The 16,366-nt window shown below is 40.3% G+C and overlaps 1 protein-coding gene across 2 annotated transcripts in view; it reads left to right on the forward strand.

Annotated features, from left to right (window-relative positions):
• Positions 1-16,366, forward strand: part of LOC118321548 (cyclin-Y-like) — a 38,360-nt gene that overhangs the window by 17,775 nt on the left and 4,219 nt on the right. The window contains exons 2-11 of one of the 2 annotated variants that reach the window (XM_035652914.1): positions 3,048-3,122; positions 4,577-4,597; positions 5,863-5,897; positions 6,597-6,697; positions 6,817-6,852; positions 7,532-7,589; positions 7,969-8,088; positions 12,221-12,387; positions 14,756-14,761; positions 15,294-15,444. In XM_035652914.1, the coding sequence (XP_035508807.1) occupies positions 3,048-3,122; positions 4,577-4,597; positions 5,863-5,897; positions 6,597-6,697; positions 6,817-6,852; positions 7,532-7,589; positions 7,969-8,088; positions 12,221-12,387; positions 14,756-14,761; positions 15,294-15,444 (770 nt within the window). The remainder of the gene's footprint in view (positions 1-3,047; positions 3,123-4,576; positions 4,598-5,862; positions 5,898-6,596; positions 6,698-6,816; positions 6,853-7,531; positions 7,590-7,968; positions 8,089-12,220; positions 12,388-14,755; positions 14,762-15,293; positions 15,445-16,366) is intronic. The other variant, XM_035652922.1, reaches the window with a different exon arrangement.

The raw sequence follows: 16,366 nt of genomic DNA on the forward strand, positions 1-16,366 counted from the left end.
CACAACTGTTGCTGACGAGACAATGCCCAGGTGATGGATCTCTTTTGCTATGAATGGAACAGTGAAGACCAGAGAAGGCCAATGAGTTATGGCTGCTTTAGTGTCATCTTCATTTTGTGTGTTCATGTGAGTGTAAATGGTAGAACTTAAAACACGCCTGGCTTAAATCCACACGCTATTCCCTCCACTCTTTGTTCAGCTCACCTCCCTAACAATGTGTGACCGCCAACCCCCTACTTCATTTCCGCTCCGCTTCCTGAAACGCAGGAAGTTGGGTGCTTTCGTCTACCCCAGGTTGGAGAAAGGGAGAAAACTGGGGAGGGTGGAACTGCACCAAAGGTCACTGACACCAGCCACCCAGAGGGACACTCCCTGGGTCTGTGGGCAGTCAGCTTCCTGTGTTAAAAATGTGACATCACCAGGAAAAACGACTTTTCTAAATGATATCCGTGCAAATNNTGTATACGTCAGTAACAGCTGAACAGTGTGCAGCATCATTAATCCACCTTTAGTTCTCCTTCACTGCTCTTTGCTTCTTCCCACACACCCATCTTTTATTCAGCACCGTGTGGCAGGTCCTCCTACATCATGTCTGTGTTTGTATGTGTGTGTGTTGTTGTGTTGTGTGTCCTTTGAGGCTCTTCAAGTGGCTCTCAAACACAAAAAGACAGTAGTTCAAAAGATTTTGGACACAATAGCAATGGCTTGCATGTGTAACCTTCAGTGTAGTGAAAGAGGTCTGTGATCTGAGGTATGCTCTCATTACACAGTGTCTTTTAATGGAAGATTTAACTAAAGTTTTACTACGACCGTGCTCATGTCCACAAGGTTTCATTTTGAATCTGTTGCAAACTGACCTTTTCTACTTCTCTATCCCCGCAATTTCTCCTCACCTTTGCTCTCATCTCTTATTTTCCTTTCTGATATCCTCCCTGCTATCTCAATTTTCTTTTTTCATTTTTCTCCCTGCCCCTGCTGTCCTCTCTCCCTGTCAATCATGTTTCAGATCTGTCACTCCCTTCGCTTCATTTTCTGCTCTGTTGTCCTCTTCGCCCTTTTCTCTCTCATTATCGGCCTGTCACTCTTCTTCTGTCGCTCTGTCTCTCGGCATCTGTTTCTCTGTCGCTCTATTAGTCTGTCTGGGTGTTGGTCCCATCTGACCCTTCCTGTTTCACTGACATCATCCAAGAAAAAAAGGAAGCTGCTAATGGGGTCACCACCCCGCACTGTTTTGTGTGTGCGTTATGTTTTAGTTTAGTTTCTTTGCCTGTTTTGAGATTTTAGGAGTAAGTATTTTAGTTGTAGTTCATGATTAACCTAGACCGGAATATGATAATGATCAATGTTCAGGATATTAAATCAACTCACCAGGCTACCATAAAATCCAAGCGACCTTGGAGCTGTAATACCGATCCACTGTTCAAACAAAAGTGGTTCTCTGTTTCAACAGCCAAAAGCTCTGAACACATGGGCTGCAGGCTTAGAATAAATCTCGACCCTTCTTTGCAAATTTCTTGTTTATAATTTAACAATAAAAACAAATGTTTCTGCCTGTGGGATTTAATCAGGGCAAAGAACTAGGACACAAAATTGAAACTGATACATTCAGTGATTTTACATAGCAGCCATCTGCCAGGCGACAGTGTCTGTAGCTGGTGCTGGTTTGACACATACACATCTCACAGGGTGAGATTGACTGTTAACAGCGAAAATTAAAAGCTGAAAGGTAATCTTTTAAATAAGTGTGTATTTTTGGCTCTGGGAACATGGGAGGGACATTTCACCTTTTAAAAAAAAAATTATTTTATAGGCTAAACCATTCATCAATCAATTAAACAAATAGGCAATAGATTCATTAATAAAGAAGAAAAGATACATTTTTGCATTACTAAAACACTCTTTGTAGGACAGGATATTGGCAATAATCCGGTGTTAATCAATATGGTGCATCACAATACAGGGGGTTTAATTCAGTATATTGCAACACTGTAAGGATGGTATTATATAATATTTTTTACATTTACAACACTGCTATCTGACAGTTGGAAGTTTAAACACAAAAATCTATACAGTGTTTTTGAGAATCAATGCAGTATCCCAAAACAAAATATCGTGATACTAATGTAAAGATCACAAATGGCTTTTACAAGAATTGAGACATGTAACAATCGTGAATTAATCTAAGGAGTTTTAATCTGAAAATGCATTGGGTGTGTATTGTCTTTAGAAAGTAGATGTTAATTTTTTTTTTTATTAAGTAAATTAAAAAAATGAAATCCTTAATTAGGATTAAATGCAGGCTAACACAGAATTTTAAATCCTATCCTCTTAAATTTGCTCATAAAGGTCCTATGTTCACACGTGTTTTCATGTTCAATTCAGTCATGAGGACATTAGTCTGAGCTTGCCACCTTGTGACAGAGAGCGCCTGGTGGCAGAGAGCTGTACCTGCAGCAGTCACTGTCACACTCATAAGATAAGATGTTATACAACTCTGCTGTCAGAGATCGTCAGCTCATTGGATGCTCAGATATCTCTTTGTTGTGATTTATTGCCGTTTCCATATTGCCAGCTACTGTCCTATGTGGTGGCTTATCCTAGGTGGTATGTGTGTACAGACAGTGATCTAAGACAAATCTATACCTTTCTGCTGTGTTTGCTTAGCACATCGATTTACAAACCACCGTTTACACAGCGCTGGTGCAGCAAACTGTCGTTTGACAGATTGTTTTTCCATTCGGTTCAGTCCATTACAAGAGAGGTGGTTAACCCCTAAAGCCAGTCCCACACATTTAACCTCAAAATGAAAGGTTTCAGTCTGTTGTAGTTGTTCCGGTAAAACATCCCAGCCTTGTGTTCATTGCTTACTGTTCCTAGACTGATGATTGCTGTATATTGTGAATATTAATTTGTCGATCTTGTCCAGCTACTGAATTTAAAGGGAAATTGTTGTGTGCATGTTTTTCAAATTGTATACAAATCAGTCAACAGAGCTGTAATTTGAATGCTGCCTGTAAGACTAATGTTCTTTTTCCTCCTTTTTTCAGATCTGCCCATGGAGTACAATCCCTCAGATCATCCCCGGGCCAGCACCATCTTCCTCAGCAAGTCACAGACTGACGGTGAGCATTACCTCCTTGGCTTGCAAACGTATCACTACCTTATAATCAGGTTTGTTTCAGGACAGTATCTGAGACAGTGTCAGGAGTGGCAACAGTCCACAGTAAATTGGGGCCAAACAATTTATAGGGATTGTTGGTGAGTGCGTTGAAAACTTGCAAGGTGTCTGCAAGAGCCATGTTAAATGCGTCTGGGGCCATGATTGTATTAGGCTTACACAAGGCCTGCTTAGATGAGGTAGATGGAATGTGAGGCAAAGTGATGCTGTGTTGTGTTATTGTGAGGGCTTTTTTGACCCTAGAATCTCACATAAACACAAGATTCTTGCTAGTAGAAGTGTGATCCACAGCAGGATGGCTGCAGGACCAGTACATGCATTCCATATGATGACTAGTCTGAAGAATGTGTTGTTCAGTTTTAAAGAATTGAAATAACAAAAAAAGTAAAGTCATGAATCCTTTAGTAATGTAGACCTCTCTAGAAGGCACAGACTATGTTCAGTTGGTTCCATCAAAGATCTTTATTGTATTTTTTATTAACTTTTCTCTCCACTTTACAACCCCCCCAACTCCCTCAGGGCCCCTGTTCCCAGCAATCCTCACTTCCTTTTGTGGCCCTGAAATACTCATTGTGCCGTTGACCATTCACGTCGACTGTATTTTTTTTAGCGATTGCCATTGATCTTCAAAAACGTGGCGCCTGCTGAGAGAAGTCGTTCAAAGAGCAGCGTGACATGTGTGGCAGATTGCACATTAGGCCTGCATAACTAACTTCAAAAGTATCTTTATGTTTCAGACTCATGCAAGTCAAATGGTGGCATATGCCACTTGCTTTGTGGGGAAACAAGCAGTTTCATTGATGCAGGGATTTCAAATGTGGAGCTACACAAAAAATTGTTATGTTGATCAACATCCTTTTATCCACCATAAAGTCTCCAGGCAGGCTCTTGTAAAAACACAAACAAAAAACAACTTTTATACCCGCTCCCTTTATGTCAGATTTTCTGAGACACAGTGGGGTGTTTTGATCATCTCCATCAGGCAGAGACTGATCCTGTAGCAGCCTGGACCCTTCAGAGTGACAGTAATGCATTTTAATCAACTGCAATGTGATGAAGTTGGTTTCTGAAATTATGTTTCAGTTTAGCCATAATCTCTTTACTTTGATGATAAGAGGCTTATTATTCCATTTGCACACACTGGAGAAAAAGCTGGTTGAGCTGAAGAGCTTGCTGCCTGGAGCCTAATATATTGACCTGATATTAGGGGCTGATGTGTTATTAGCCATATCAAGCTCTTGTGTGAATCACTGCTGGCCTGTTTCCTCAACATATTGTACATAAATACCAATACAAGACGTCACGCAATGGGCCATTTTTAACAATCCAATCTCTATGTAGCCCATTGTGTATCAGTGTCCTAAACATAGAGACAACTTGGACTTTGTGTTTTTTCAGTTGCTGTGCCCAACAAGAGAGGTAAGCATGTATGTGTCTGGTCTCAGTAGGCAGGTGGCAATTATGCTTACTGTGTGTTTGGGCTTGACCTTTTCGTTGTACTTGATCTGTATCGTCTTTTGTTAGCAGATGACGTGCCTTCACTGCTGAGCTGCTGATTTCATTATGTGTTTGTGCGTCTGTGCCCATGTGCATGTCGGTCTATAGGATGCATCAATATTAATATAGCTGAGTTTTGATCACTATTAACACATTTTCCTCGTCAGGACCGCTTAAGTAACTTTTCTACAGGGGAGGTGTGAATGAAACAAAAGTTAGGATTCAACCAACATGTTGTTTAGAAGAATATTTAATGTGTCAGTGTTGATGGTTTTTTTTTTTTTCAGAAATCAATTCATAAATCACTGCAGTCAGGATTGTGAACTAAAACATGCAGCCGTAATTAAGACATGAGAGCCGGCTGCTTTTTGCTAGAAAGCAGCACACACAGTCACGACTGCCCAGAGAAACATGTGCATTAGAGTGAGAGAGTGTGTGTGTGTGTGTCAGAGAGGTGAGAGACAGACAGTTCAGGGATGAGAGGCGCCAGACACTTCACTACGTCACTGTGTGTGTGTGTGTGTGTGTGTGTGTGTGTGATGCTGTGCTCTGCATCTGCTCCAGTTTGCTTTGCCAGCGATCTTTTTCCCCCTTGTGTGTTCTTCTGCATCAGAGCGAACACATGCACATATATAGACACAGCGCTGGCACACAGCTGTGTATTTAGTGTGTGTTTTATATCATGTGAAGTGAGCTCTATAGAACTAACAAATCATCACCTCCACTAAGCAGAATTAGCATTGCAAATGAGCAGTATTGTATGAAGAGAACAAAAATGAGAACAGCTCAAATGACAATCTCCTCTTGAATAAAACTCACTGTGCTTGATTTAATTTGGACCAATGTAGGCCAAAATGAATGGATTGATGAATGGATTAAGTCATTTGATCACACTCATTCCCACACATTAGACCACAATTTCCAATGTATCAGGGGAGGAAAGCTGTTTACAGGCTTTGAAATGTTCTTTTTTTCATATTAAAGATGCTTTGTTTAATGTAGTGTGGAATAATTAGAGACAAAAAGCTGCTCATCCAATAGTTTTCTCAAATTCTGTAATGATAGGGAACTTATAAACCCTGGATAAATGCTGCTCCCTGTCTGTGAGGGTGGTGTACTACACTGAGCTTAAAGCGCATGTTGCTGCCTGACAGAACTGACACCTGTTCTCTCATCTTCCCTTTCAGTTCGAGAAAAACGGAAGAGCCTTTACATCAACCATGTAAGTACGATAAATGATGTTGTGTATAATACATTAAAAAGGCAGCAGTGGATCTTACCATTTAGTTGTCAGTTATACATTATTATGAATATTATAATTATGCAAGTGGTGATTTTTATGTCTTGTATTTTTTGCAAGTTCACACACATTTCGGAGAACAAGGTAAAGTCCTCAAAGTGACCCTTAAAATAATTCAACCCTTTTATCATTGTCCTTCTCTCTTCAAACCCCACAGATTCCACTTATAGTCAAAGTCGTGTGTGTGTGTAATGAGCTAAAAGATGAATTTGAATGTCATCATTTAGACGTAGTAGTAATCGTAGTAGTAGCAACAATTTCATCACACTATGATGTAGTTCATCTTTGTCCTTCACTCATCTCTCAACCCCAAGTGCCAGAATTGGTCAAATCTGATGAAGTAGGTGCCAGGAGAAAATGACAAAAAATAAGTTTCTCACTAAGTGGAAGTTTGGGGCTTCTTTGAAGATGCACTCCACCATAAATGCCATCCCCCGCATGCGACCATGTCAGGCACTGACAGAGGACAGACAGAATTAGTTTGTGGGCTTACAGGTGCCCTACTTTCCATGGCTGTCAGCAGGCCTTTTGGCTGGTCTGAGTATGACAGAAATAGAGATTGACGTGTACGTGTGTGTCTGTCTGTTTGTATGTGTCTCTTTGTGTGTGTGTGAACCCCAGCATCATCCAGGCCCAGTGAGACGGAAGTACAGCTCATGTTCCACCATATTTCTTGATGACAGCACTGTCAGTCAGCCCAACCTCAAATACACCATCAAATGGTAACTACACCTCACTGTTAACCTCTCTATCTGATATTTAATCTCACACTGAGGTGAAATGTTTTGGCTCTTTGTCCTTTTAGTTTGAAATATTTTATGTACTTTTTTTGTCTTTACAGCGTATCCCTCGCAATATTCTACCACATAAAGAACAGGTATGGTGAATATTTTAATTTTTTCCCTTATCTACTCCTAAATTCCAGTCCTACATCAAATATCAACTTCAAGGATTAGCAGACAAAGTTAAATATTAGCAGGCAAAAAGTCATCACTTGGCCCCCAAGGCTTGTGTTGAAATGTCGAGCTCTGTAGTTCCCGTGACATTTTGTCTAATGGCTGACTCAACATGAAGCCTGAGTGCCCTGGGCATCATTCTGCAAAGAAATCTCTTGTTGAGGTGTGTAAAGACGGGTCTCAGGTCTCATGTAAGAATCACTCGAATGATCAGATTTATTCTTAAGTGGCTCATTCCAGGTATTTCAGAGATTTTCTTATACGTACAATTCATGAAAGTTTTTCAGACCTGTCAAACAAGTTATGTATATAGCCATTTGACTTAATTCTTAATAAATATCAACTTCATTCTGAATCGATTTGGTGAATCTGACTGAAAAGAGTAAGAGATGCTCAAAGAATGAATTTTTATGCGTCTGTAACTTTTAGGAATCCTATATAGGGCAGCTGTTTGACATGCACATGAATGCCCATGAATGTCTTATTGAACAGGCAATATCTTAGAGGATGAAGTCATGTTTGAAATGAAATGAGTCTCATGCCATCTGTTTTTTTTTTCTGTCATATTCTGATGTTCTTCCTATCCGTTTGTCATTCCAGAGACGTCGACGGAAGAATGTTGTTAGATATTTTTGATGAGAAGCTGCATCCGCTCTCGGTAAGGCCTTAACTGAAGATACATTTCCATTATGCGTGAGCTGTAGAGCTGTCAGGATTCATCAGCAAGACAAACCACACAAGCTGATGTATAATCAGTAAATAAGCCCACATGGATCAAATATGGGGGAAATCTGTCAAGTAATCTCAGTAGCCATCTGGATCATGTATTTTCAGTTCAATTTTTTTTGCACGACAATTGCAGGGTTTTGATCCAAAAATCTACATGACCACTTTGCTTGATGCTCCAACCTACAAACTCTATTCAAAATGAATGCTCATTTGTAAGCCAAAGCGTTTGCAAGCAGCTTGTATTTCCATTTTGGTTAGCAATCAGATCAAATGTTCATTTTCATTTTGTTTGTTATCTTCTGTTTTAGAAGTTGGAGATTCCTCCTGATTACGATAAACACGACCCAGAGCAGAAACAGATCTACCGCTTTGTCAGGACGCTGTTCAGCGCCGCACAGCTCACCGCTGAGTGTGCCATAGTCACATTGGTAAGTGTGTGTGTGTGTTTCAGTGCAGACACCAGGAGGGAGTGTTGCTTCCTGGTTCTCTTTCTGCCCTCTCTCATGCCATGTGCTGTCTTCTTGCTGTTGCCTTCCTCATACTATTTTCCCGTTTATTTTTGGACCTAATTTCTTCATCTTGAATCATATGAAACACTCAGTACATCCCTCTGGAGACTGTGTCACCAAAATTTTGAAAGTTAACCAATTCTCACAGGAGAGACAAGAAAACTGGAACAAGATCAGTTTGATCTGTGCAATTTCCTTTCAGAATGACTTTGGTGTGAAGTACATCTGTTCCTGTAGCGAGGATATAATTGGTGCTTTACTGTACAGTAGGTTCTATCCCCACAATTTATTACATCCGGAGCTGCTCACCTGTATTAAAAACGTGAACTTCCCCTTCTCTATCTCATTTCTCTCTCTTTCTTTCCTCCACTGACTCTTTATTTCTAAAGCAAAACATGCATATCCTCACTTAAATTAAGACAGAATAAGGTTAATTTACACTACTATACTTCTTATTTTAGTCCACATTCACTTGGGAATAAACTCTCCTTCCCTCCCCACTCATCTGCCCAGAAACAGAAACCTCTGTCGTTCTGACCGATACGTGTGTCCCCAGAGGCTGGGAAGTGCTAGGTTAATATGGCTGGCCTGGTGGCCTGGTATTGAGTTACTCTACTTCTTGACAGATGCACACATGTGTGAACTGTATGTATGGGTAAGCTGGTGAGCTCTTGTGGCCAGACAGTGATGGGAAAGCAAGCACACAGATGCACAGTATCAGTGAGTGTCTCTCTGTCTATGTCTTTATACATGTAGAGGCATACTTTGACAAAAATGTGTGAAAATCACATGTGCACACACAAACACACAGCATAGTCTGGCATCTGGCCGGCCTCCTCTAGTACCCTGGAGTAAAATCTGGCACGCCATCAGTAATTGAATAGGGCTGTTGGCTGGTGGTTATGGGGTGAGTTTAGCTGACATAGCTAACTTTAGACAGGGGGGTTGAGATGGAAGCTGCGCATCTTCCTTCCCACTCATTACATCATAGGATAGGAAGGGGAAGGCTTCTCGAGGGGGGCATGGAGAAGACAGAGACCCAAAAAGTCTGCATGTCTTCTTTTATGAAGATGAATCATTGCTCAAGATTTTCAGTAGAAAGTACAAGGAACATGACACAAAGCTCCACAGGTAAAACTCTACCAAAGCCATTTCCAGTGAGCAGAGATCATCCATTGGTGTGTTACACACAAACCTAATAGAAACTACTAGTTTATATTTACAAACGTTAACTTCTTTCAGCATAATCGTAGATGTTCCATATTAGACTGATATGTTTAACTGCTGCTACATTTTAATCTCTACCTACACTAACTTGATATTCCTGCACTGGTAATGGTGCTTGGGAGTAAGGAATTACATGTAATTAAATTAGTAGTTTAACTACATTTTGCATTAGCTTGCTAGCTAATTGCACATTTACATAGTGATTAAAATAGTTGAATTACTTTGTTGCCATTTTTTGTGTAGTTAATGACTGAAACTACCTTTTTGTTTTTTTTTTTAAACTCCTGACCAGCCCGTACCCTTTTTCTTTCATCCTGACCACTGTTAGCATGCCCAGGCAATGCATTCATAAGCCAGCCACCACCACACACTTGACCTTTGTGTAGTGTATTTGCAAAAGGGCGGGTGTTGCTCAGTGCTCACAAAGCGACAGCATCATCATAGATAAACCTCCCAAATGAGGAAGAATCACCATGGTCACACCTCAGCAAATACATGACACTGACTAGCTCCATCAACACTTGTGAGCTATGCTTGCACTTCCCCATGAATAGTGGCGTATTTTACTCTTTGGTTTATGTATGACCTGTGAACTAGTGGGCACTTTTATATTGGATAGAATCAATTGAGCAATTGGATTCTGTTTTGCTTTCATGTCATCTCACATGTACACTGTTCATTTGATCATTTCTTTCCAAAGTAGTTTGAACTACTTTTTCTAAGCAGCTTTAGTTAACCAAACTTCTCCCTAGGGTAGCTTTGCTGTAGTTCAACTTCATCCAGTCTGAAGTAATTGGTAGCTTGCAAAGCTATGCTTTCAAAGTAGCTTCCCCAACACTGACTGGTTATAGATAATACATGAAGAGCAGGAAGACAGTAGCTATATATTATTAACACTGGCCCAGTTGAGTAGCCCTCAATTATCCCAGCAAAATGTGCTTTACTGGTTAGTTTAAATCACCACAGGTTTAAACTTGGGATGCTGACTAACTGTGTATAGTAGTTCAAACAACCACCAGTCAATAATGTGGTCACTAAACGATTCCTCTATTTAACCGAGTGAACCACAAACTTAAAAAACAAGTGCTTGATGCTTTGGCTTCCCATTGTTATGATTAATAAATGTGAAATGTGAAATAAAAATATGTTGTTTCAGAAATGAGTCTGAGGTTAGCTGAATATTTGAGCTTCACGGAGACCAGTTTCTGTGTCTGGTACCGAACCTCATCTGTGACATCGCCCCAAGAATCACAAATGAAATCATTCGATCTGGTTGGAGACACGCTACTGTTTGCCACACACTACACTGCCTCTGGATTCTATGTTGTGCTTGTTTGTATAGTTTTCTGTCAGTGCTGTTGCATTCATATTGCTCAGCATGTGGTCTGGCTCTCATTTCAGGCAGGTTTTCTTCAGTTCTGTTGCTGCTGCCTGTTTCCAGATGAGTATAGATATTTGGTGTCTTGGCGAGCTCTGGGCCAGAACAGACATAGGTTAGCATTGCCTGTAGGCACAAAGCCCAACCCAACATGACTTGTCCAATTATCCACCTGAGCTGAGCTAGTGGTCAAGTCAAACACGGTAAAAATGCAACATCTCTCTTCTCTCTGCCTCTTCATTTGTCTGAACCACAAAGTGTGATTATTTGTCTGGTACTTAAATGGAAATAATCATCATGTAACAGATGACTGTCTACTTTTCCAGCAGTCCTCTATAATTCTGTTCAGGTTTTTAAGTCACATAATGCTGACAGTTCTGCCACTGTGCAGATTCAGACAGAATTATAATAACTTGAATTCACTGTATATTCCACTTTTTTTGTCAGACTTGTCATCTGAAATGACAGTTTTCAAAGCTTAAAGCTTCTGTTACTGGTCTAAATTCAGTTGAGTCAGCAGTAAATGTTATTTATGGAAAATAGAAACAACATTTGTTGTTGTATTAGACCATATCTGGTACAAACTGAAGTATACTGAAGTAAAATATCTATTAAAATTACCAAATGCATACTGAACACTAAAACTACATTTTAAAAAGGCTGGAAAAACGAGACATGTACAAAAAGGTGAAAACTAAGAAGATGACATGTTTATGTTTGCGTACTTATTACAGAGAGAGGTTGTTTAAAACTGCACATGTACTGTATTATTTGGGAGTGTGTAATGGGAGATAAATGAGCTCTTATGAGAAAACTATAAAGGTATATTGTAGCTTCCATTAGTAACCTAGACATGAAGTTGTCTCCATGCAGCAGATCACTGCTGCTTTCATGCTTGACAGCCACTATAAAATCAAATAGAATGCATTCTCTCTTTCTAACAAAGTGATGATCAATGGATCAGAAGAATCCGCTTCTGTACAAGTATTCTAACTTGTAAGGAACAGGTGCCTGCAGGCTCAGTGTGCTTTGTGATCTGTAGACTGTGGGAATTCTGGCTGCTGAGAAAGAGAGAAAGATAGAAATTGGATTGGAGAGGGAGGCAGAGCGATGGAGTGTTTCGATCCACATATATATTTTAATGAGCGAGCTCCAGGGAAGCTGGATTTCATCAGCTTCTGACATCTTGTTATTGTGTCTTTTACCTGGAGGAGGAGGAGAAGGCAGGAGGTTACAAAACAGGAAAATAACAAACTAACTCTGCAAATGAATGCAGTCAGGGAGAGCAGAGGCTAATTAAACACTGAAACAAACGTGAGGACATGCTAATTACATAAGTTATGGATAAAACATTAATACAAGATTCTGTTATGTTGTTGTTTTATTATTGTGTTCATTATATTGAGTCCACAGGGATCTTACATGCGACTCATGTCTTTGTCCAAGGTGTATTTGGAGAGGCTCCTAACCTACGCTGAGATCAACATTTGCCCTGCCAACTGGAAGCGCATTGTGTTAGGAGCCATCCTCCTAGCATCTAAGGTCTGGGACGACCAGGCGGTCTGGAACGTCGACTACTGCCAAATTCTCAAGGATATCACTGTGGAGGACATGTGAGTTTGTTGGCCACACAGCCAATGTATTGCATTTTACTGATATGAAAGATAATACACATAACAGAAAGGCCTATAGAGTGAGTTCAGCCATGCTTGTTAGCAGCTGGAGCCAGTGGTTATTAACACACATGTGGCTAATTTACACTGTTTTGTTCCTGAAGTGTCTTATTTTTAACCAGTTCCATTTCCTCCTGCATTACAACAATTATTGAGCATGCATTTGTCAAGATAATTATGTTTCTGTGTTATGAAGGGGCAGGATATGTGTTCTATTATTACTGCACTGAAAATGTAATTTTACTCACAGTTAATAACCAATATCCTTCATTTTAATTGCATCTACTGAGAACATAAAAACAGATAAATAAATTGGCAGTTACAGTTGATAACTTGAGTTCAAAGCTTGTGTGAGAGCCAATAATTATCTGGGTTCAGTGTTACTCACCAAAACCTATTGTGTGAATCCTTGAGGTCTAACAAATGTGTTGAATGCACTTTCTTCCTCATAAGACATTTGCAGAGATGATTTTTAAAATATTTTCAATCCAAGCATCCAATACAAGCATTTTAAAAAACCACAGAGCACCTCACTCCAATAATAGTCCTATAAGTCCTGATAAAATATATGATATATCTGAATATCTGTTTTTATGACTGACAGACTTTGCCGGAAATGTGCTGCACAACAGGTGCATTGTTGGAAACTGTGACAATGCATTATTTCTCCTATTACCACCCAAATTCTGGAAGGAGCTGGCATCACCAATCACCTGACTTATTTTCCTGTCCTTGGAAACTTCAGTGATCTTATGATTGAAAATAGTTCTAGCAGCTCTCTCAAAATGAAACCAGTGTCCTTCTGTGGGAGGTGCAGAATCATCAGGAGCACATACTGTAGTATATTTTCTCAAATTGTTGCTCTGGTTGTTGCTAAATATATAAAAAAAAGAATTCAGTGAGGCAAAGAACCAAAGAGTGTTCGGTCTAAAGCATCTTCATATTAGTTTGATGAACAGTCCCTCAAAAATATTTATTTCATTGTCATAGAAAACAAAGAAAACCCAGCAAATGTTCATATTTGTTCAGTGAATATTTGTCTTTTTTTTGTTGAAAATGTTGTAAAAAAATAAATCCATTAATTCAGCTCTCTGTAGAACTTAAAACATGGCTGTTGACCTTACTTGGCATCCATTGTTATTCACCATTCCTACTACTACTACCATACCCATCTTCACTCATTCAGGGTCGTTCCATGCTGAGAATAGTCTGTGTTTGTGGGGTCAGACTGGGTTCAAGAGGTGTTGAGAGTCACATGTATGGTGGTCTGTACATGCTTAGAGCAGCCACCCAATTTGTCTGACCCCCGTGACTGTCTTTTGTTGTGGCTCTTGCATTTGTCCACGGTACGGTAGGTTGGCTCACTTAAATACATCAGCCTTATGATAAAGTATTGTGACTTAATTCGATGTTGTCTCCCTTTTAGAGCAAGACTTATGCATATAGGCCATAACAGGCTGGTTTATTAGTTTAAAACAAGCTGACAACAAGAGATACTTGGCTTTTACTGGATCAGGTTTGATTAAAAAGGTTCAGATATCAGATAATAGCATTAGATTGAATATTTTTCCCTCTTCTTTATTACCGTAAGACAACATCATCTTCAATTACAAATTAAACAAACAATGCCAAGTGTAAGGCAGGGGATCTTGAGCATGAGGACCAACCCCTCTGTCCTATATACCACATCCGTCTTAAAGCCACAGGAATCTTGGCTGGCTTATTCTGAGGGGGAACATGATGCTGCAGACGTGTTGCCACTGCCGCGACCTCTGACCTCCACTGCATTCACACTGTACTGCACCAGGGGCTGTATATTCTTGTCCTTGGGCTCAGATTTTACAGAGCAGTGACTGTAATCCACCTGTTTGGGACTCACTCCAATATGAGGAGCCCAGCATGTAGTTCTGCTGTGCTCCCATATGGCAGTTTACCAGACACTGACTCAGTGCTTGACCGGAGATTTCCCCTGAAGATCAATTTTAGTCTTTTATAAATCCGTGCTCAGGAACCTAGCCTGCAGAATTCCCCTTTCCACCCCCAACAGACTCAAGGGTGACTGAAATAACTGCAGGGCACTCTGGGAAGAATTGTGAGGAGCGGAGAAACACAAAGAAATGGATGAGAATAACTGAATGAGTGCCACGACGAGATAAAAAAGAAGCAGCATTATTAGGCAGAGTTTGGCTGCAGCGGAGTCTAAATTTAGCTCGTCTGTTGCTGCATGCCTGTAAATGTGCGTGGGTGGGGAACAAAGGCTAGGGAGAAGAGATGGGTAGTGCTTCTTATGCAGGTTACAATGCAGAAGGAATCGGTCAAGACTGAAGACAAACAGATGAAAGCGTCTGTCAGCGCGCTGCAGAAGAGATCACAGAGCTGTGTGCAAGATGAATGGCATTTTCAGGATGTGGGATTAATATCCTTTTTTATACATAATGCTCCGAGCCATTTTTGCTAAGATATCACTCGCTTTCAGGATGAGGAAAGGCTTATGTTTTAGGTTTGGTGGTGGGTGTGCTGGGGATTTACTTGGTGTATGTGTACTGGCGCTGTGCATGTGAAAATAACACCCACCGTCTGTGTGAGGTGATGGATTTGCCAGGATGGTCTCCTGAGCACTCACTCTCTAGTCTCTGTGTCTCCTCTTCAGTGTCTCTATACAGATTTTATTTGTAGAGAGAGAATTCAATTTCACCAATCTGTTAACCTAACCTAACTGTTAACCTTATTTCAGTCTCAACCAAGTCTGATTCCAAGCTAAATATCAGATTTGTTTAAAGCTTGTCAGAGGGTTTGCCTCTCAACTCACACATTGTCTCTCTCTCTCTCTCAAAAGGATAAGTGAGCTGGCAGCGTCAGTTTCTGGAGCTGCTGCAGTTCAACATGCAACGGCCCGGTCCAGTGTCTACTTACTTTGACCTGCGCTCAATGGCTGAGGCCAACAACCTCAGCTTTCCCCTGGAACCCCTCAGCAGGGACAAGGCCCAGAAACTAGAGGTGAGTTGTACACATACAAAATAAAAATGGGAATGGATTTTGAGTCAGTTCAGGTCATACAAAAAGATGAAAAAAAATCTGGAAATCTAAGCCCAATTTGCTGTGGCCTGAGCATGTGGGATACAATGAACCGAGGCCAGCCCAGTAATTAGAATTTTGAAGTGCCTCGGCACATGCACTCCAAACACTGACTGCAGATCATCTGCTGGGTGAAGGACAGGATGTAGGTGTTGCTGAGTAATTAACTCCATCGCCTCAACATCTGTCTCTCCCTCCCTATCTGCCTTTCTGTGGTTAGTGTTTGAAACAAATCTTAGCAGCAATAAGTGGTGCAACAAAACTAACGAGAGCGAGGCCAGTTTGTACACGCCCACACGGTCCTGAGAAGAGGAGAGGTCTTAAACAGACAATGTGAAAGTGAAAACCACCTGTGGGTGGAATATGATTGTGAAGGGGAAAACACTTTTGATTTTTGGATCAGAAACCTTTAACCTTTGTTTTGTTTGTTTTTTAATATAAAGAAGTCAGTATAATCATTTTTATTGTTTATTTGGTGTGATCAGTTTGTTTAGGATTCACACTGTAGTTGTATCAGGTTTTTTTAACATTTTGTTTTCCATTTTTGACCAAAGACAAAACAGAGTAGTGGACTGTCTCCATAAAAAATAGGCTCCCCAAATATCCAAAACACTTTTTTAACCATTTCTAAAAACATCTGATGATTTTCAATTTGAGAGTTGGATTAAAAAACGGCATATGAAAAACTTGAAAGAAGTAGATTGCCAAGAATGAATGTGGTTGGATCTCTCTTTGAAATACCCAAGAAAACCATCTGAATACTTAAGGCAATAATCACATAAGACAGGACAAAAAAAAGTGACCCTCCAGCCAAAATGCTGGGATTTTAAAGCCTAATTATCTC

The sequence above is a fragment of the Morone saxatilis genome, unplaced genomic scaffold (genome assembly GCF_004916995.1).
Source record: "Morone saxatilis isolate NCDOM2014 unplaced genomic scaffold, NCSU_SB_2.0 Contig0, whole genome shotgun sequence".
Lineage (NCBI taxonomy): Eukaryota > Metazoa > Chordata > Actinopteri > Moronidae > Morone > Morone saxatilis.